General features: G+C 39.7%; 3 protein-coding genes across 9 annotated transcripts; 1 reads left to right on the top strand and 2 right to left on the bottom strand.

The window, feature by feature from the left end:
• Positions 1 to 162: 162 nt before the first annotated feature.
• Positions 163 to 11,947, bottom strand: LOC139771902 (uncharacterized). Of its 3 annotated transcripts, XM_071705078.1 has the most exons (11): positions 6,787 to 7,287; positions 4,528 to 5,712; positions 3,552 to 3,823; positions 2,735 to 3,270; positions 2,343 to 2,605; positions 1,820 to 2,096; positions 1,439 to 1,570; positions 1,125 to 1,312; positions 815 to 958; positions 557 to 681; positions 163 to 407 (listed from the first exon to the last, which is right to left on the bottom strand). In XM_071705078.1, the coding sequence occupies exons 2-11, from the start codon at positions 4,692 to 4,694 to the stop codon at positions 301 to 303; spliced, it is 2,211 nt and encodes a 736-aa protein (XP_071561179.1). In that variant the 5' UTR covers positions 4,695 to 5,712; positions 6,787 to 7,287; the 3' UTR covers positions 163 to 300. The 3 variants fall into 3 exon arrangements, with proteins under 3 accessions (XP_071561179.1, XP_071561180.1, XP_071561177.1); XM_071705079.1 differs by lacking the exons at positions 4,528 to 5,712; positions 6,787 to 7,287 and adding an exon at positions 11,797 to 11,947; XM_071705076.1 differs by lacking the exon at positions 6,787 to 7,287 and having other exon boundaries at positions 4,528 to 6,505.
• On the top strand, positions 7,486 to 16,670 carry LOC139771906 (uncharacterized). Of its 3 annotated transcripts, none has more exons than XM_071705088.1 (6): positions 7,486 to 7,632; positions 9,218 to 9,359; positions 10,060 to 10,714; positions 12,224 to 12,496; positions 12,579 to 12,743; positions 12,860 to 16,670. In XM_071705088.1, the coding sequence occupies exons 3-6, from the start codon at positions 10,334 to 10,336 to the stop codon at positions 13,271 to 13,273; spliced, it is 1,233 nt and encodes a 410-aa protein (XP_071561189.1). In that variant the 5' UTR covers positions 7,486 to 7,632; positions 9,218 to 9,359; positions 10,060 to 10,333; the 3' UTR covers positions 13,274 to 16,670. The 3 variants fall into 3 exon arrangements, with proteins under 3 accessions (XP_071561189.1, XP_071561188.1, XP_071561190.1); XM_071705087.1 differs by having other exon boundaries at positions 9,218 to 9,369; XM_071705089.1 differs by having other exon boundaries at positions 7,499 to 7,590; positions 9,218 to 9,369.
• On the bottom strand, positions 13,820 to 18,970 carry LOC139771901 (uncharacterized). Of its 3 annotated transcripts, none has more exons than XM_071705073.1 (9): positions 18,520 to 18,970; positions 17,161 to 18,365; positions 16,754 to 16,856; positions 15,481 to 15,662; positions 15,060 to 15,400; positions 14,584 to 14,908; positions 14,282 to 14,366; positions 14,047 to 14,176; positions 13,820 to 13,964 (listed from the first exon to the last, which is right to left on the bottom strand). In XM_071705073.1, the coding sequence occupies exons 1-9, from the start codon at positions 18,741 to 18,743 to the stop codon at positions 13,938 to 13,940; spliced, it is 2,622 nt and encodes an 873-aa protein (XP_071561174.1). In that variant the 5' UTR covers positions 18,744 to 18,970; the 3' UTR covers positions 13,820 to 13,937. The 3 variants fall into 3 exon arrangements, with proteins under 3 accessions (XP_071561174.1, XP_071561175.1, XP_071561176.1); XM_071705074.1 differs by having other exon boundaries at positions 15,060 to 15,397; XM_071705075.1 differs by having other exon boundaries at positions 16,754 to 16,847.
• Positions 18,971 to 19,193: the final 223 nt, after the last annotated feature.

The raw sequence follows: 19,193 nt of genomic DNA, 5'->3' as shown, positions 1-19,193 counted from the left end.
AAAATTATGATAAATTAATGCAGATATAAAATGTTATTAAAAATAATTTTTTATTAAACAGTATTATTTTATTATGTCAAGTACAAAGAAAATTTGAGATTCAATCTTTTTGAATTAATCAAATATGGATAAATATGGATGAAAAATAATTAAAAAAAGTGCTTTAAATTTTCATATTAATAGCGTGTTTATGCGTTTGCAATACATAATTTAAGTACTATGTGCAAGGTTTTGTTATTTAATAATTGCGTTAAAAATTTCGATTAAGTTAACGTTTCAAACTTTATACAATTCCAATGTTTATACCGTTGTTGTTGTCGTCGTTGTTGCTGGTCCTTTTGGTTTAATCATCATCTGTGCACGTTTTAAAGTATAATCCCAACCTCTCCAACGGAACCATACGATACCTTTAACAATAATATAATTTTTATTCATTAGTGCAAATTGAGAGTTTAACTTAATTTTTTCATAATTTACGATCTCTATTACATTAGTTAGAAGTACAAAACTTTCTTTAATTTTTAATATCTGCGTTATACACGACTTATAAACATACCTTGTCGTGCAGTAAGATCTTGTGGATCATTTAGATAAAGACCATTTAAGCCACGTCCACAAGATTTCCACCACCAACCACCCTTGAGCATCGAAGCGCAATTCAAGGATGATCTATCATTATCCCTAAAAAGCATAAATATCTCTAAATCCAATGAGTTCTCACAGCAATTTCGCATATTATCACGATGATATAAAAATATCTCATTTATTATATAATAAACGTTCTACGTTATTTATTTTATAAGTTGTATTTTACCTGTTGTATGTGGAGAACGGACTATTGTTCGATCCGTACCAAGGATCGTTCAATGAATCTCCTGCATTTCCTTCATATCCATCTATCTCCAATTTATAATACTCTCCCTCTGAATAAATCTTAAAGTGCGAATACTGTGCGTACCTGATAAAATCAAATTATAATTGTACTCGACCGATTTCAATTTATACCTGCACGATGTGCCAGTACGAAAACTGTAAGGCTACATATTCGTCATTAATACCCCCTCTCCTCCTTTTTAACAGCAGTAAAAAAGCTACGATAATTAATCTACAGTTTAGGCATATACCTTTTGTTACCTTCGAAGTCCTCAAGTTCAACTCTGAGCATATAATCTTCATTATTTGTTAACATATATATGTTTTCATTGCCTAGCCAAAATTCTTTAGCGGGATCTCCAAAACCGTTTTTATAATCTGCCCAATCTCTATTAAAGTTCTCCCTTGGCTCTCCGAAATCATCCCTCCTTTGAATAACCTTTACATAAAAATTTGTTGTAAATCATTATTAATCGTTGCGCGTGTCCTCTTTCATCATTTTTTACTCCGATAATATTATATTTTAATGCTATCACATTGTTTTTGATGTCGATAACAAACTCACCGTCCAGCCACCGTCAGCAATTTCCTGTTCACAATAGACTTTAAGGAACCAATATGTCGTGCCGCGTATTTGTAGGTAGTATATCCCACTGTCTCGCATTCCTCCGTTTAATAAATCCACGCAAGAATAACCCTAAATTTACAAGAGAAAATAATAAAAAATTAAAAGTCGATATATTTAGATATTATCAAAATGTTTTCTGCTCTCTGAAATAAATCTCGCGAAAAATATCTGATAAGATTAAAGAATTATATCGGATTATCTTGAATAATACATTGTTGGCAATTAACTTTTGTAAATATTTTCTTTTCATAATTACACGCTTTACTTCGAGACGATATTTTGAAAAAAAAGAGAGAGTCGTACAAAATATTAAAATACCTTGATATCCTTGTAATTGATTAATATGTCGCTTGTGAAAGTAGAATTTGCTAAACTGGGTTTATTTTTAACACTCGGAAATATCACTCCCCGATTTCTATTATTTGATCTCGCGGTAGTCGAAGATGTTGCCGTCATGGGTGTCGTGGAACTAGTAGGATTGTTCGAGGGTGAAGCGACGGACGATATCGATGTTGTGGTTGACAAGGGCGGTGAGACAGTGGGTAGCGTAGACGTGGGCATCTCCGTTACAAAATCTTCGGTTACGCTGACGTATCTTAGAATAAACGACATGAGAGAATTAGTTTGTGTTTGAGACGTTTCTTCTACTGTATTATGGAAAGTACTTCCGATAAACCGGAAAAATTTGTGGACAGTTTTCGTTAAAGAACAATAAATCGTACTACTTTTTAATCAAATGTATAAAAACTGCCGTTTATATATATATTGCCATTGTATTATAGTATTCTCACGTAATCCTCGATATTTATTTTGCAAGTTATTTAGTATAAGAAATTCTTACCTGCTCGGATCATATTCAACGAGCCGGTCGATTGTTGGGTCCAGTAGCAATTCAGCTGGAATCGGGCGTTGCGCGAGAGTGGCCACATCGTCCTCTTGCTTCCTCAAGCGGCTTTCGACACCCTCCAGATTCTCGATGATCTTATTTGTCTTTGATTTCAGATCGGCATGAATTTCGCTAATCGCTCTCTCTTGCCTTTGGGTCTGAGTAAGTAATTCGTCGGATTTCGGTAGCAAATCGTCCACCGAACTCTTGGTCCCCATCTAATATTATTCAAATTAACGTTATATTATTCTTGACATTACGCGCAAAACTGATCGTAATAACAGTTTGTTACCAACATTGATTCGCACACTGAATTTCAACACGCTTCTCTCATATTAAAAACTTACCACTGCGTTCCAAACTTGATCCATCTTTTCAGAAACGACAAGTATCGGATACATTTGTTCGGTAAGACGATCGGCTTTGTTGCGTTTCGTCGGGGCTTCGGTTACATTCGTTGTTACATTAGGACGATTATGCCGATTGTTCTCGTAATTTTTCTCGACAACAGCACCGTGCACGTCACTAATCATATTGTACACCGCTCCGAGATTATCCGACATCAGATTCATATGGAACTGAAGCTTACGGTCCATACTACTTGTCGCTTGCTTAAGATTCCCAATCTCGAGCGTCATATGGTTCATCACCTCGTTATTCATAGCCTTGGTGATCTCGATGACGCTCATACTGACAGGCTTCTTTTCACTCGCCTCGGCATTTATATCATCGGTTTGCAAGAAATTATTGTCGAGCTGATTCTTAAGATTGACAAGCTTATGGTCGATATCGGAGACCTTCTGATCCAGGGAAATCAATTTTTCGCCAAGAGTTTCTGGTGCTTGATCGTTTTGATCGTGATGAATCACACGTATAAATGGGACTGTTAAAAACATTTTAGTTAAATACTGCGATACTGTTTAATTTCAAATTAATATCGTCACAATGTAATGAAAATAAAATATGTCAATTTTTCTTCAAAGCAATCAGTTCGAGTCATCTCTCTTGCCGTGCGTACGTTTTGATGGTTCATAAATATTTTAAAATAGTCTAATACAATTTTATCTTTTGGCGTACTGTATATAAAAAAAGAAATCGAGATCGGTTGAATAACCAAGTTTCGAAACAAACAGTTTCGTAAAAATATATATATCTCATACTCACCATCTTCCGCGCTACTTCCGCTCTTGCTTTCGGTAATTCTCGTTGCAGTTTCCGCGGATATGATAGGATACGCATTGAAAAGCTTCAAATCTAACGTCCTAAGCTTAGTAATAACCGCATCTGTTTTGTCAATGTTATCGTTTACGCGGGAATCTAAAGCCTCTACTCTTCTCATCAAGTGCTCCACCGCCTTATCTAAATTCTCGATTCGCTGTAACTTGGACTCCAAAGTTGATACTATTACTTCGAAGACGTTGAAAAGGTATTGCTCCCTATAACAGATAATATTCATTGGCTTCGTCTAATTGTTAGTTCATTGCCAATATCCGTCCATTTACCGAAATAGGCGCTCTCCAATCATAAAATAAATTTCAATATCTTTTTATGTTTTCCTAATTACTACTGACGACTAAAAATATTCGTCAATAACTCGATCATTGAAAACTTAACGGTATTGTAATTTTATCATCGAAAAGTTACTCAACTAGTCCTCAACTATTCAACTATTCTTCTCGTTATTACATTATAAATGGAACAAGACTCATTATGCCGTTCCGCGAATCAAATCATTTGCCATTTGGCTCCGAATCGTTCTACTGAAGATGCATCTGCATCTGCATCGCATTTAGTGTCATTAACGTAAAGCTGCAACATCGCGTGATGCACGGTTATGAATACATTCGCAAACTAAATGGAAAGTTTCGTAAGCGGAGTATCGGCAAGCTTTGGGAGTATGATCGACTGGTTTACGTAACGAGCGGTTAACTGTTCGGTTCTCCCGTCTATAAGAGATCTCTGTTATTACGGTTCATTTTGTACTTCATCTTTAGAAGCGTGAATAAACGAATAAAAACGAGACGTTCGAGCGGAAGAAAGAGAGAGAGAGAGAGAGAGAGAGAGAGAGAGAGAGAGAGAGAGAGCGAAAAGAGAGGGAGAATCGGGTTGCGAGGGGACACCCTCTCTCAATTATTCTCACCTATTTCGCTGCAAATTGCGGGAAGACGGCTGCGGCGTTGCGCCGGTACTATTATTATGGCTTGCACTACGCGTGCCACGCTGATCAGCGGATGTTCGGGGTAATCTAGGACTTCCCGCTAAGACAAAGCCCAAAACGCACGCGATGACGAGCACCGTTCGTTTCATAATTACAATGTTCTGCGGAACCGTATAAGTTTCCAAAAAAAAAAAAAGCCTCGAGCAGGAAGATCGACGCGACTACGTTTGAGAACGTGTGCGCATAGCTACAGGTACATGTGCGAAAAACTCATTCGATTCGCAATTAATCAAGTCGACTCTTATCGAGAAACCCGATGGATGAATCGCGCGCGAATCCGCGTACGCTTTCGACTTTCCTTCCTTCCTTCCTTCCTTCCCTCCTTTCCTCCTTTCCTTCGTTTTGTTTAGCCTCGTCGCATGGATAAACAGACATTTAACTTCTAGTCCACACACGCACTCACTTGTCGCACGCGCACTCCGATTTATCACATAGTGATATAGTGTTCGCGCGAATGGAAATAATACCGTGGCTGAGATTCATTTACACGCGGTGATTTCTACTCGTCCATCCATGCATAACTACCGACCAGCAGTCCGATTTGCGCGTTAAAGTCTCCTCAAACTTGTCCGCACGGATCCGCACGCGGCTTGGCGAACGCACGGAACGTACGTGACATATCTTTCGAAAATGCGTTAACGCATCGCGATGTTCATTCAAAAATAATACAGGAATATCGATCAATTATGTACCGTTTACAGTAAATTTTTCGCGTTACACCGATCGCACTTGGTCCGTGTGTTAAACGAAGGACTTCTTCGGAAAGGATAGCTTCGATATTCGCACTTCCACTTTTTCTTTTTTAAAGCAAACAAATTAACAAATTTGCGCAAATGCCACAAGCACTCTCCTGCGTTGCTGTACGAGGGAAGACGTCCAACTTAATCGAGACAGCCTCACTTCGCCGGAAGTTACAGATTCGGGCAGCCAATTTTTATCGCTACTCGATTGAGAAGCGACGAATGAAATTTTGCGTATCTCTCTCACTTTTTTTTCTTCTCTTTTCTTTCTGTTTCTTCCTTCTTCTTGTGGTCCCGCTGCTAACGTCGCTCTCGTATCGTCCAGCGAATCGAGTCCTTCAGAAATAGGCGCAGCATGGAGGGACAGCTGACGATCAAGAAGATAAATTATGACGAAAGAACGCCGGACAAGTGTATATAGAAAGTCGAGGAGCACACGTCGCGATTGAAATATTGCGTGCGCCGTGGATGAGTCAACTCGCGCTTCGATACGGCAATTAATTAGCGAGGCGATTAGAGCGAATCTCCGGGGGTTTATTTCTTTTTTTTTAAATTAATTTTTCTCTTTCTTATTTTTTATTACAACGTGTCGACCGCGGCCGTAGAACCGGTCGGTTGGAGCCGTACGGACATGTACATCGCACGATCGCGCGGAACAACACGCTACGGCATGGCACGTCGGTCGCGGATAGCCGACGAGAGCACGACGGGCACGCAGTTTTCGGTCAACTGTAAGACTTTACTTTCACATTAAAGTGGCCGCGCGCTCGCACGCGCGCGCGAACGTACGAGCGAGCGAGCGTTCTCGACGGTCGCGACAGCCGCTCGTGAAAAGCCCCCTTTCCCTTCCCCGCTCCCGCGCGCGGCTCTCCAAGTCTCGGACTCTCACTACCATTCCTTTTCAACTTGGAGAACCGGCGGCGGCGGCGGCGACGGCGGCGGTCCCGGTCCCGTTCTCCAGTCTCGGTCGACCTGTACAGGTGGCGGTGAACACACGGTGAAAGGGTGGGGTGTTAAGACCCCACGGAAACCCGGGGCCCGGGGGCCCGGGGTACCTTTCCCGTCTGCCACTCCGCCGCTCGACTCCGCTCGGCTCCGCTGCCGGCTGCCGCATAGGCTGTGCGCAGCGAGTTGCGACCGGGAACGGGAACCTTTGCGGAGAGAGAACGAAATCGAGAGTGACTGTGGCTGGCCCCGGAATGAAAGGGGACCGCATTGCGTCGGCGGCGTCCGGTTATGGATTTTCATTCAGGAAATACACACGTATACACACACATCCACATCCACATCCCCGGCCTGCCGCAGATCTCTTTTCGCGACGATTATCGTAACGCTTTGTTCTCAGGACCCTTTACGGGGGCGAACGCCAACGAGATCGAGAGCATTCTGCAATACGGTGATCGAGAGTCATGAGAAATCGGCTTTTCGACTCGTTGCATACCTTTGAAAATTCAACGCTGAATGCTAAAACTCATGGCACCCGAACGGCCTGTATTTCTTCATAAATCATTCAGTAGTTATTTCCTGTAACAATTAAAATTAAAACTAATTAAATCTGAAATATCGTATTATACAAGAACTAATCGTCTTTGAGTCCTCTTCGTCGTGATGCCTTGTTTTTGAAGTACTTACAAAGCCAGTGAAATTATTTTGCAGCACGCATAAAGATTAGATCGAGAAACGTGAGAGTAAATTCAACGGCGAACGTTGAAATGTAAATGTTGAACTTGCCTGTACTTCTCAATTGACGTCAATTTTATTTCTTATAAAAATATTAAAATCGAAGAGCTGTCGACTCTGTAAATGAGATTCCGCAAAAAAAAAAAAAAACACCGCGCGCTTCCTCGATCAGCATCTTGTGTTATACAAGAACCAATCGTCCCTGACTTTTCTCCATCATGAATCTGCGAATTATCATAAAATTTCTTTCAATAACACGATAAAATGTAGGCGTAAAAATTAATACGGCGATTTCAAGTACACGCGTACTATTGCCTATTACATCACTCGACGTAGCGATAATAAGTACGCCGTGTGATCTGTGATCCGACTCACAGGCATATGACGATGACTAATCGTGGCTAGTTGAAGGCAATTAAAAAAATGTCACGTGGACATTTTTACCGTCGGAACAATGTTCCGCGAAATAATCTCGCAGTGTGCCGCGATCGACAATCCGTGTCGAGTGTATCGGAATTTCGAGGAGCAGTGCCGCAGGGTGAAGAGATAACGAGGGAAAGCGGAGGTAACAAAGAGACGGAGGCGCGTCAAAGTGAATCGAACGAAGGCGAGTAGAGAAAAATTCAAGTAGAAAAAGGAGAAGCATTAGAGACCGTAACGGCGTAACGCCCGACCGTACGATTGTTCCTCGATGACTTTAACGATCGAATCCGACCGGATCTGTTCAGCGCCGTTTATTTGCGCCCGGGCGGATTGCAAGAAGCAGGAGGAAAACGAGCGCTCCGGGCGAAGTCTCGTTCGTTTATTACATCGAGGATACTGGAGTAAGGCCGAATCGGCGCGGCGGCGGCGACTTGGAGAACGGTCGTATCGCCTTGAAATATCCCGGCCCGCTATGATACAATCTCTCGCGATTATTATGTGCCTCTCGATCGTTGGGCAATCGGGATCGATGGAAAAAACAGATCCCCCCCTCCCCTCCTGCTCCTTCCCCGAGGGAGATCCGCTCGCGATCCGAGATCCGACTGATCCGAGAGGGTACGTCGCGTTCGCGTCCGCCGATCGTGTCAACGCCCCCGCGGACCGAACGGACGCGGACTCTCGCCGCGATCGCGGCGGAAAATCGGGGGATCATCCTGCGTAATCAACCCGGGGGACGTGACGTGGGGGAGCGTGGGGGGAACGTCATATCGCGCGTCACGTCGTCGCGCGGTACGTGCGAAACGAGCTGCGAGCGCGCAAGGCTTAACGCGAGTAACGCAACGGGCACTGAGAAACGAGTAAATTATAGGGATCGCGATACCTATCGTTCTTTCTTTTTTCAATGACGTTATTTATGCGAACAATGAGCGCGGCGAGCGCCGTGAGATAATGCTGAAAAGCTAATAACCGACGCGCGAGAGATTGAAAATGTACACGTATATATGAAGATGACATCACATGTTGTCTTGTCCTCTGTTATACTATTACGTACCTTTTAATCTGCAGTGAAATATTATAGGTACGCACTTATAGAGACGTTGAGGAGAGAAGGAGAGATGAAAAATACAGGGTTTAATTGTAAAGAACGATTCGAGCGGAGAAATACTATACCCACGACAGGTGACCTCGCGTACCTGCTGTGGAAAAAAAAAATAGAACAAGGCAATGCGCCGCCTCGTTAACAATATGTTCTCGAAGCTTCAAGAGCCGCGGACGGGCGTTCTCCACGGCGTACGTTATATCCCTTCCGATTCCGACTTCTCGGAAGCTTTTCGGACGCTTCCGCGAGAAAACGCGTCCGATGATAGTTTTCTTTCTTTTTTTTGTTCCATCGGATTCCTCTGTCTAAATAGCGGATTACGTCACACTTTCGAAAACGAAAGTGCAACGTATGAAAGTCACGATTACGCAAGCGGCTAGTACAAGTTGGTAGGTTCGTAAAATTGTATAGGGTCACACTGTGTACGAGAGTGCCGCCGCACTGAGACGTAAAGATCTTGGTCAACTTCTTCGGGATAAGATACCGATTGTTTCCCCAGCCGATTTTTTTCCCCGTTTGTACCACCACGACAAAATGCGCGCACGTCCGATCATCGTCGTTTTTCGTGCTTTTGATAAGAAGCCGCGCGGGATATCCTTCTCGGTCTATAACTTTCTGTTTATTTAAATCAAGGATCCTCTCCTTGAGAATTTCTCTTCTTATTTTACAGGTATACTCGACTCGGTCTCGCGTTTTTATTCGGTCAGTAAAGTGAGCGGATCAAATTGTTCGCCAGATCGTTTAGGATGAGTGATTTGTGTCCGTTAACGAGGATTCCACGAGCAATTTTCACTCAGTATATAAATGAATAAGTAGGCAAGAGTAAGTTTTTATACATTTTGTTGCCTGTGAATGCACATTTTTTGTTTGGAAACGGATAGAGATATTTTAAATGATATTTCCTGTAACAGCTACTTGAGAAATTTTATATATATATATATATATATATACATAAAATCTCTCAAATAAATATACATATATACATTTGTTTTTTTAAAAAAGATATATATAACAGACTTAAGTAGACTATCGTAGGAAACACCGTTTCTCGACTGGAAACGGGTAAAGGCACTTTAATTGGAGAAATGGTGGTCAGTATCTCGCCACGCCTCACACTCCTCTCTTTTCCTTCCTTTCTCTGTTGCGCGTTTGGTATAAAAATAACTAACAGATGTAAGCGACACAACCATACTTCTGAACGCCTTTCGTTCTAGGTAACGTTAAAGGTGAACAACCGCTTTAACAGAGTTTAACAGCACACGTCAAGAATATTTAACTTACAATTTCATCAAACAAATTTAACTATTTACTTGAGATAAATAAAAAGAGAGAGAGAGAGAGAGAGAGAGAGAGAGAGAGAGAGAGAGAGAGAGAGAGAGAGAGAGAGAGAGAGAGAGAGAGAGAGAGAGAGAGGAAGAGAGAAAACAGTGAAAGATGGCATGTATCAGCGTACAGAGCTTCTTTCAGAATTAGATTAAGAGTTTAATCTTGTATATTTCATAATGTTTATAGTTTGCCTAGTAACGATTGACGAACTGAAGAAAGCGATAACGAAAATAATATAAGCGATGCTTTTCAACGATCGTCTCCAGTAATCGCTCTCTTATCACCGAGGTGCGGCAGGCAGCGTGTAGAATTGCCCGTTCGATTCCGTGTCTCGGCGATCTTTGAAACAAAGCTTAGAGTGTTACTGACTCTGTCGCAAGGAACAATTGTAAGCAACATCCGCTCGATCTTCGCGAGATAAAGGCGTCAACGGGCAGGAAAAGGGGAAAAAAAAAGGAAAATGGCAGACGAGGAAACTGTGTCGGACGAGCGATTGCTCGGTTATTTACGCGCATACGCGAAAACCATCGAGCTGACGGCTCCGAAATTTCGCATAATCGAGGGCACCAGCAAGGGCGATAATTACGTTGGCCTCATTTATCGCGTCACGATCGAGAGCATCGAGAACGGCGAAGTCAAGAAAATTGAGCTTATACTGAAAACTACGCAGATTAACCCCGACGATCTGCTGTCGGACAGCAGTGTCGCAAAGTTGTTCAAGCGCGAGATATTCTTCTATCGAGAGGTGTTGCCCATTTTCAAAGAGACTATGAAGGGACGCGGCGAATTTGTCGACCGCTTCCCTATTTTATACGACGCTAATGACGAGTCCGGAAAACAGGTAATTTTGCGGTTCACCACCGCCGTACGTGATCCCCGCCGATGAAGCAATAATAATGCACGTACGAAAGAGCCGAGAATCGTGTAATCGCACATGTAAATTCCATACGTCGCCTTTACATAATCTCTTTTCTTGCGCGGATATAGCGCGGCCACGTAATGGAGCGGTAAGAAAGATAACCGCTCGACAATCACTTTTTTTTTTTTCAAGGAAATATTAAATAATAGAGGAACGATTATATCGTTACGTACGCGTATGTGTAAAATTTCAAGCGCTATTATTACTCGTAACATTATCTTTCATTTCGATCAGCTGAAGCTAATTATTTCGATGATGCTTGACTCTTTTGTACGTCCTCAAGACAATGCGCTTCGTGATGCGTTTGCTAAATTGGCTCGGCGAGATTTATACGTGTAATAAAACGCGGGGCATCATGTCGCGAAGTGAAATGTCGATTTATAATGACACACGGACACACGGGCACGCATATGCGCGCGCGACGCCCGGGCATATAATAAACTGGTTTAAAGATTATCAAGTGAGACATAAGGTCCGGTTAACCTTTGCGTTACGCAATATTTTCGTTAATAGCCAATCTGCATTTAAGCATTTAATACGAAGGAAGCTCTTATAATTTGGCGCGGCTCCACATTTGCGCAATTATCAATTTTAGAATTCAATTAAATACGAAATTCACGGAAGCGAATTCGCGGACGTATAGCTTTCCTTTAAATCGCAACCCTCCAATTATTCGTTCGAAAGCCACCGTATTTGAAGTTTTATATAAGAAAACGGTCGGCGATCGCAAATCGACATAAATAAATACTATATACATCTTCCGCAATTTTTGGAGTCTTTTCACCGATCGTATTTAGCCGTAAAAGTAGATGTAATCAATGTTAGGCACGCGGTAGAGGTACGGAGCAAAGTGTCTGATATAATTAGATGGCTCGCGAAAGTACACGTGCACTTCTTGATTCTTGTTCGGCACGTAACATCACGTACGTAATATCTCTTGACATTTTGATGGAAGAACTTCTGCGCGCGTGACGTAAAATAAAAAATGAGTTAAAGTAATTTACCTTCCAATAGAAGGTGTCCTTATCTTATCTCGTCTTGCACGAGACGTAGCTTCAACATCTCATCTAATAACAGTGATTTATACTTGACTGATAAGACCTTAACAGAGAAAACTGAGAAGAAACTATTTTGTAATTCACTCTAATTGCAATTTACAGCTGTTTCTTGCGAGTAATTTATTTATATTACACACGCGTACATAAAGATGCTTATTCATCGATACAAGTACAAATATCTGTTGGTGAGATGAGACGTGACTCGACAACATTGCGATTATCAGCCTCAGTTATCTCATAACATATGATAAACTTTCACATGTTTCTGATGTAGCGCGATTATTGAGATTAGATTCGTATCTTACTTCTAAAGAATATACACTCGAAGCGACAAGAAGCGAACATTTGAATAACGACATATAATTTACCGTAGTTCCTGATGTTAGAAAATCTAACGCCCCAAGGTTTTATGATGGCCAAGTCAAAAAGCAAAATTATGGATTATCCGCATCTCAGGTTGGCGTTACGATGCTTAGGTGAATTGCACGCGTACAGCTTTATTACGCGTTCCGCGAATCCGATGGGCTTCGAGAAATTAAAGCGGATGCAAGAACCCTTGTTTTCTCAAGAACACGCTAAAAAAAAAGCTGATAAAGATAACATTGGTATTATTGTTGAAAAACGGCTCACCAATGTCATATTGAAGGTACTTCATATTTCGTTGGTCCTTAAAAATCGTCGATACCATTGTACTTAATTGAATCGTGTTTTCTTTATACCATGTATAGGCTTTAGCAAACGAAGACAAACATTATTCCGAGAGGTACCAACGATTCGTGGATAATCTAACGCAGAACATGATTGATGCAACTGATGGAAAAGCCGCTGAGCCATACGCCGTTGTAAACCATGGTGACTCTTGGACCAACAACATACTCTTCAAATACGATCAAGTATATACGATTAAATACTTTCTCAATAAGATATACATCGTTATCCTAAGATTTGCATTAAGTTAATGTACATAAGCATACTTTCACATATCTCATATGGCATCGTTTCGTTTCAGGAGAAAAATCCGTGCGACTTGCGTTTCATAGACCTTCAGATATGTCGTTACGCGTCTCCCGTTTTAGATCTAATTTATGTACTCTTCTGCTGCTGCACGCAAGAAACAAGGAGTAAATATTTCGATCAGGTAATACACGAATATTACGAAACACTATCCAGGTGTATCGAAAGAGCCGGTTACGATCCGAAAATCCTCTTTCCTTACGAGGTATTGTCCCAACATTTTACCAAATTCGGGAAATACGCGGCGGGAATGGCTATTTACACTGTACATATAATGACCAGTAATGGTTTGGACATAAAAAGTACATATGACGATGATACGCTCCAAGATAGAGTGCAAAATGACAGTCTTTATAGAAGTATGTTAATAGGCACTTTTAAGGATCTCGTCGACAGAAATTATATATAAATCAATACTTTTACGATAATATTGACATCACGGATACTAAAGACAAAGGAAAATCTTGAGATTAAAAAAGTAAAATGCTTTAGTATATTAAACTTACAATTAGAAACCAGTGTAACTGTACTACTATAAGTCTGCTTAATCGAGTTAAAGGAATTTCATTAACAATGATTTATTTACATAGACGTAACTTGTAAAAGTTATTTGTCTCTTTTTATGCTGAAATATCATTTGAAATATCGGACATAGATATCGCTATTGACTTTTAATAAACAAAAATTAATTAAATTCTCATAAGATTTATGAAAAAGTAATGTTAAATAATTTTTTCTTTGCAAAAATTTCATTATTATTTCGGTCACTAAGAATTTACCGAAAGGTAATAATTGCGCGATATATATAATTTTTTTATACTGAAGTATAAAAAATAGTGTGTACAGTAAAATTTTTGCTTATAAATTTGTGACATCTATATATCTTTTCATCATTTGAATCCACTCGAACTTTGATAAACCAGTTTTTATAAACAATTTCACTCAGGGAAAGACGGAAATTGTATAAGAGATATATTTTAAAATGAAATATACAATCTCAAATATACAAAATAAAGACAATCTACTACATAGTTCGGTAATAAAAGGAATACTAGTTTAGTGATATTTTAGCTCTAGTAATAAGGTCTTCTTGGATTATTCTGAAAAAGAAAACGTAGTAATTAAAAGCCATTAGATATTTTCTTGTTTCCGTTATTTTATTGTAACAATCGTGATACTTACCAATGGATTAGGCCTGAATCTATAAGCAAGCATCATCCGTTTTCTATATGCATCAAATTCATCATCGTCCCTAGATACACCATCTGGTCTTTCAGAACCTAGACCTGCGCTATCGAGTCTATTCGTCGCTCTAGAAACGTATTTAACGATCAAGTGCTTGAAAATATTAGACAAACGTATTCGACACGAGAGATGACGATAACTAGTAATACTAATAATGTAAAAATAGTATTACTTGTTAATTGGTTCAATTCGACCACTACCCTCGCTACCCAACCCTTGTCCTTCGCTCCAGCCAAGCTTTTGTAGCATCTGAAACCCTGTAAGTAGAAAAATGTTATTGGATTGTCCAACTGAAATAATTGTTAACAAGGAATAAAGAATAACTTTAGTTTTATTAGTATTTAACTTGAAATGTTTGCTAACTTAATTAATAGTAATGAAGAATATAATCATCAAATTTAACTACTTTATATTTGTTACATAAATTTAATATTGATAGAGAAAGAGAGGAAAAAAAATATTTTTGGAACATACCTATATTATCTTCCTTTAACTTATATTCCTTATAGTCGCTCAAATCAGGTTCTTTTCCCTGCTTTACCGCATTATATTGTTCCAAAAATTTTTTTAACTCATCCGGCGGCAAAAAATCGCCAATGTGATGTTTGCCTTCCGCTTGCGCGGTTAATTCCTCGGCCCACATCTGTGTCGCCTCCATTTCAGCTGACCTCAGTTTGTGTTCCCAAGTTCCTCCTTCCGTCTCTTCATCGCTGTCGTACTCGTATTTATGTTTCCCTTGTGCTTCCAAACGTTTCACTTCTTCTCTTTTCCTTAAGAGATTTTGGTACAAGAGATTTATCTAAAAAAAGATATATATTTTTTTTATATGTACAAAATAATAATTGATCTTTAAAATTCACTTTCTTACATTTTCATGTGTAATTGGATGGAGAGAGTGAATTTTAATATATTCTATATGTATTTTTTTTACAATTGATGCAATAATCTACCTTATAATGATCCTCTGCCTTTTTCCATTGTTCTTCACTTAAATCGAGTGTACCAAACGTCTGTCTCGCATAATGGATAAGTGCAGGATCATTCCGTGAAATCTTGGTAAGCATTGGATTCTTTGATTTAATTTGTTGTCTCTTCGATGGAGAAGGTATTATAACTGCCGGTTGCCCAATTTGTCCGGGTATAGCTATGCCAGGTTGCGGAAGTACAGCACCTGATCTATTACCAGAAGGTACGTTTGTCTCCGTAACGAGAACCTTATTGTCTGGATCACCCCAGCGACTACGTTTTCTTCTTTTCCGTTCTTCCCTATTATCATCCTTTGACTGATCTGCTAACAGTGGTACATATAAACCACATATTAATAAAGTTTGTCTTAAATATTACCGAACTGTATACGTAGTTATAGTTCACCATGTGGAGTTGAATGAGATTTCTGAGATTTATCTGCCTCGTCATTGTCACTAAGAGCTTCTTCAGGACAATAAAGTTCTGCACCACTGTTCTTCTTATCCTTATCTGGCTTCTCCGCACGTAATTTAGAAACCAATCCCCTGTACTGCAGATACGCTGCACTTTGCTTTTGGTGCAGAAACCTTGATTAAAATGATACTTAAAACGCTGTCTAGTAATATGTATTCCTATAGATACAATACTTTCATAGAAGTGTAACATTAATATAGACGTGAAGTAAAAAGTAGCAGAATAAAATAATCTGAGATTTTGTTTGGATTAAGGAAATTGGAGGCACTGTGATATTACATATAGTATATGCCTGGCATTTCAAAATATGCGCGCTACATATAAACACCAAAAACAAGAAAAAATATATAATTATGCTCCAAAAAATGTGATTATAACTTGAGAGATATGTAATAAAATTTTGAAATGACAAATATCTCCTCTTGCTTTTGACTAATATTAAAAACCATCGTATAAAATTTAAATCTTAGAATGTAAAGCATTACTGGTGTAGTATAGATATTTACTTTGTGAAATAAATATGTTTGAAACAAGATAAAACTCGGTTGTTGAGAATAACGTGTTTAAATACGTGTTTAAAAATAAAAGAATATAGCAAATGTACGCAAAAACTCAATTAGAAGATAATTGCATATTTTGTCTCAAGCTTTTTCATATATCATATCTTTTGTAACATTTTTATAATTTCAAAATTTTAGTTTTTTTTTATATGGAAAATATTATATTAGTAAAAACATTAAAGTCAAGAAAAAGAAATGTGTCCTATGTAATTGTAAGTCATGGGTTGTCAAATACATATGGTACGATTATTGCGATTGTAAGAAAAAAAATATGTTTCATGTGAGAATGCATTCATCAGTAGTAACAGTTTTATCGAATCTAAAAATAGCTTGCTTTATGAAAATATAAGAAACATGTAGACAAATTTCTATAATCAGCAAATAATTTTGCGATGCAGTTGATATTTAGGAAATGCAAACATATATTTGCAACAATTCACATTAAGCGGCCATTCAACAAAATTGTACATTCAATCTTTCATGTTACTAAGATGTCAAGAACTATGTGATAAAGATTTGTACAATGTCCTATAATACAAAATAAAATATTATCGTCCTAGATATTATAAAAGTATTAATTATATTATAAACGAGGAATAGGGGAATGGAAATACAAAACGAGGACCAGTGAGGACAGTAGTTACCATAATTTAGGATCTTGGGCATTCTTCTCTCGCACTTCTTGTTCTATCTCATCCCCACAGTCAGCCACGATTCGTGCCAGCTGCTCAGCCTCTACTAAACACACTTAGAATCTTTTGTTAGATACTTTGTATAATAATGTCCCAAATATCTATACGTGTGTCTATGTGTGTGTATACATGTACATTTTAATAATTATAAATATAAACAAATATCGTGTATATATATAGATATATAAATTCTTTTTTTTTAATTTTTAATACTATATCTTACAACAAATTATTTTCCTAATGTCCCATAATTGCGTTAAAATTGTGCAAGAGATAGAACAAAGTGTCTAGTGCTTATAAATAACGTTACACAGCTATGCGACACAAGAGAAACGTATTTCTCAACTGTGATATCGTACCTTGTTGTTCGGAACTTTGTAGATTAGCCGGCGGTCTTACAGGTGGTGGTATTTGTACGTTAGGAGGACCCACTGAGATAGGTACCTGATTGGAAAGAGCATAGCCACTGGACATAAGACCGCGCGTTGGTGCTGCATTAGGAATGACATTGGGAGGTGGGATATTTGGCGGAGGAATATTCAAGTTTGGAGGTGGGACCGAATTGATCGTCGATGGGACGGTGTGCACTGGCGGAGGTGCTGACATTATCATGGACGTTATCACGTTTGGGGGTGGAACATTGGCTACGTTTGATACCGTTACTACGATGGCCTGCGAGCCTGTAATAGGCATCATAGTCGGAGGCATTTGCGACATCGGTGGCAAAATGTTGGGCGGTGGAATATTAGGCGGAGGAATATTCGGAGGCTGTAAACTGGCGTTGCACGCCGGCGGTGGTACGTTGCATTGCTGCGGATTTTGTATGATGTGCTGTTGCGCGTTCGACGGCGAGGATAAGTTGGGGGGCATGGGCATGGCTTGAGACATCTGCATATTTGGAGGTGGAACATTTGTATTAGGTGGAATGCTCTGAATGGGAGGAGGTGGTGGAGGACGTATGATATGTGGGGGCGCGATCTGCATCCTCACATTATTAGAATGCTCGTTCATGTTAGCGTAATTGTTGCTAAAATTTTTCGACACCGGTATCCTCTGCATGTGCGCAGATGGGATATTTGGCGTCATGTTCCTTATATTTGGGGGTGGTATATTTGTCATTTGCATCTGCACCGGTTGCGACATGAGGGACGGGATGGAAGAGACATGGTTGTTATTTTGAATTGGGAATTGCTGATTAAATTGCTGAGCGCGCTGTCCGTTCTGTGACTGATTGTAGCTGTGCCGCGTCTCTGGACTAGGTGGCGATCTTCGCCTGGTAGGCGATGGACTCGACGACGAGCTGTGTTTCCTATCCGAACTTCTTCCCCATCGTGTGTCATTTCTTCTGCGATCGCGTCTGCTGTCCCAATCTCTACTCTTTTCGCTGCTGCGCTTTCTTTCTCTGTCTCTCTCTCTAACAACTTCGTAGCTTCTCTCATCTTTTCTCTTATCTTCTTTATCCTGTTCTTGTTTGCCGGTCGTTTTGCTGGCTATCTTTTTAAACTGATCGAGAAAACTGCCGTCATTGGCAAACGCATTCATGGTAGGCTTGTCATCATCTTCCCTATGGACAAACAATGAATTTTACTTCCTCCAAATTTTACACCTTCAAGTAATCGATATAAATATTTCAAACGCGTAAATTATAATGTAAATTTCGTCCGGAAGATCGAACTGACGCGACGTGACGTGACAGAGAAGAGATTTACTCCGCTTACTTTGGAGCACTTTTACTAGTTGTTGTGGTCGAGGCTGACGATGACGAGCTTGACTTTTTCATGGATTCCACGGCTTCCTTCGCTTTTTGCTCCTGCATTTTCGCCTGGATTTCCATCTTCTTTTGTTGAATGATCTGCTCTTGCTTCGACATCTGCGCGAAACGTTCATTCCGGGAAGTTTTCGACACAAACGGATCGGAGCCCTTCACACCGCGATACGCCATTTTTGTCAGAGGTTTAGCCTCTCGATCGCGCGAACAGCTCGAGAGATTTTACGGGCGGACGATTAAAAGGGAATCTACGTATCTTGAATTATTTTTTGTATCCCAGAATCGTGCGTCAACTAATACAAAAGATTTACGCACGGCTACGCGCGACGGAGTTTCATATTTCATCGAGCAATGTCGACGATTGTCGACGATGTCGGCCATATATATTTTTACTTGCATAATGTCTGCCAACCGAAATCAAATCGAAACGGACCTCCCGTAACTTAGCCGGTCAACTTCGACTTTATTAATTTTTTTTTTTTTTAATCGTTTGTTGGTCGTTTGTTGGTGATTGTTGGCCTAATTACAACGTTTGTTGGTTCTTAATTGTTTTTTAAATTAAAAAAGAAAAATTAGCCTTAAGTTAGCCGGAAAAATTTTATTTTTAATTTAAAAAAAGCCTAA

The sequence above is a fragment of the Temnothorax nylanderi genome, unplaced genomic scaffold (assembly GCF_030848795.1).
Source record: "Temnothorax nylanderi isolate EJ_2023f unplaced genomic scaffold, tnyl_v1.0 TNYL_tig0045_pilon, whole genome shotgun sequence".
Classification (NCBI taxonomy): Eukaryota; Metazoa; Arthropoda; class Insecta; order Hymenoptera; family Formicidae; genus Temnothorax; species Temnothorax nylanderi.
The sequence above is the reverse complement of the archived record's forward strand: the minus strand, read 5'-3'. Positions and strand labels throughout refer to the sequence as shown.

What these genes read in the sequence shown, in the direction of transcription:
- LOC139771902 (XM_071705078.1), bottom strand. Translation starts at nt 4,694, where the DNA reads ATGAAACGAACGGTGCTCGTCATCGCGTGCGTTTTGGGCTTTGTCTTA. An exon ending in CGCAATTTGCAGCGAAATAG is followed by an intron (nt 3,824 to 4,527) that starts GTGAGAATAATT and finishes TATCTGTTATAG; the next exon opens with GGAGCAATACCTTTTCAACG. An exon ending in GTTGAATATGATCCGAGCAG is followed by an intron (nt 2,097 to 2,342) that starts GTAAGAATTTCT and finishes GTTTATTCTAAG; the next exon opens with ATACGTCAGCGTAACCGAAG.
- LOC139771906 (XM_071705088.1), top strand. Translation starts at nt 10,334, where the DNA reads ATGGCAGACGAGGAAACTGTGTCGGACGAGCGATTGCTCGGTTATTTA. An exon ending in TCACCAATGTCATATTGAAG is followed by an intron (nt 12,497 to 12,578) that starts GTACTTCATATT and finishes TACCATGTATAG; the next exon opens with GCTTTAGCAAACGAAGACAA. An exon ending in TACTCTTCAAATACGATCAA is followed by an intron (nt 12,744 to 12,859) that starts GTATATACGATT and finishes GTTTCGTTTCAG; the next exon opens with GAGAAAAATCCGTGCGACTT.
- LOC139771901 (XM_071705073.1), bottom strand. Translation starts at nt 18,743, where the DNA reads ATGGCGTATCGCGGTGTGAAGGGCTCCGATCCGTTTGTGTCGAAAACT. An exon ending in AGGCAGAGGATCATTATAAG is followed by an intron (nt 14,909 to 15,059) that starts GTAGATTATTGC and finishes ATCTTTTTTTAG; the next exon opens with ATAAATCTCTTGTACCAAAA. An exon ending in GTTAAAGGAAGATAATATAG is followed by an intron (nt 14,367 to 14,583) that starts GTATGTTCCAAA and finishes TTCTACTTACAG; the next exon opens with GGTTTCAGATGCTACAAAAG.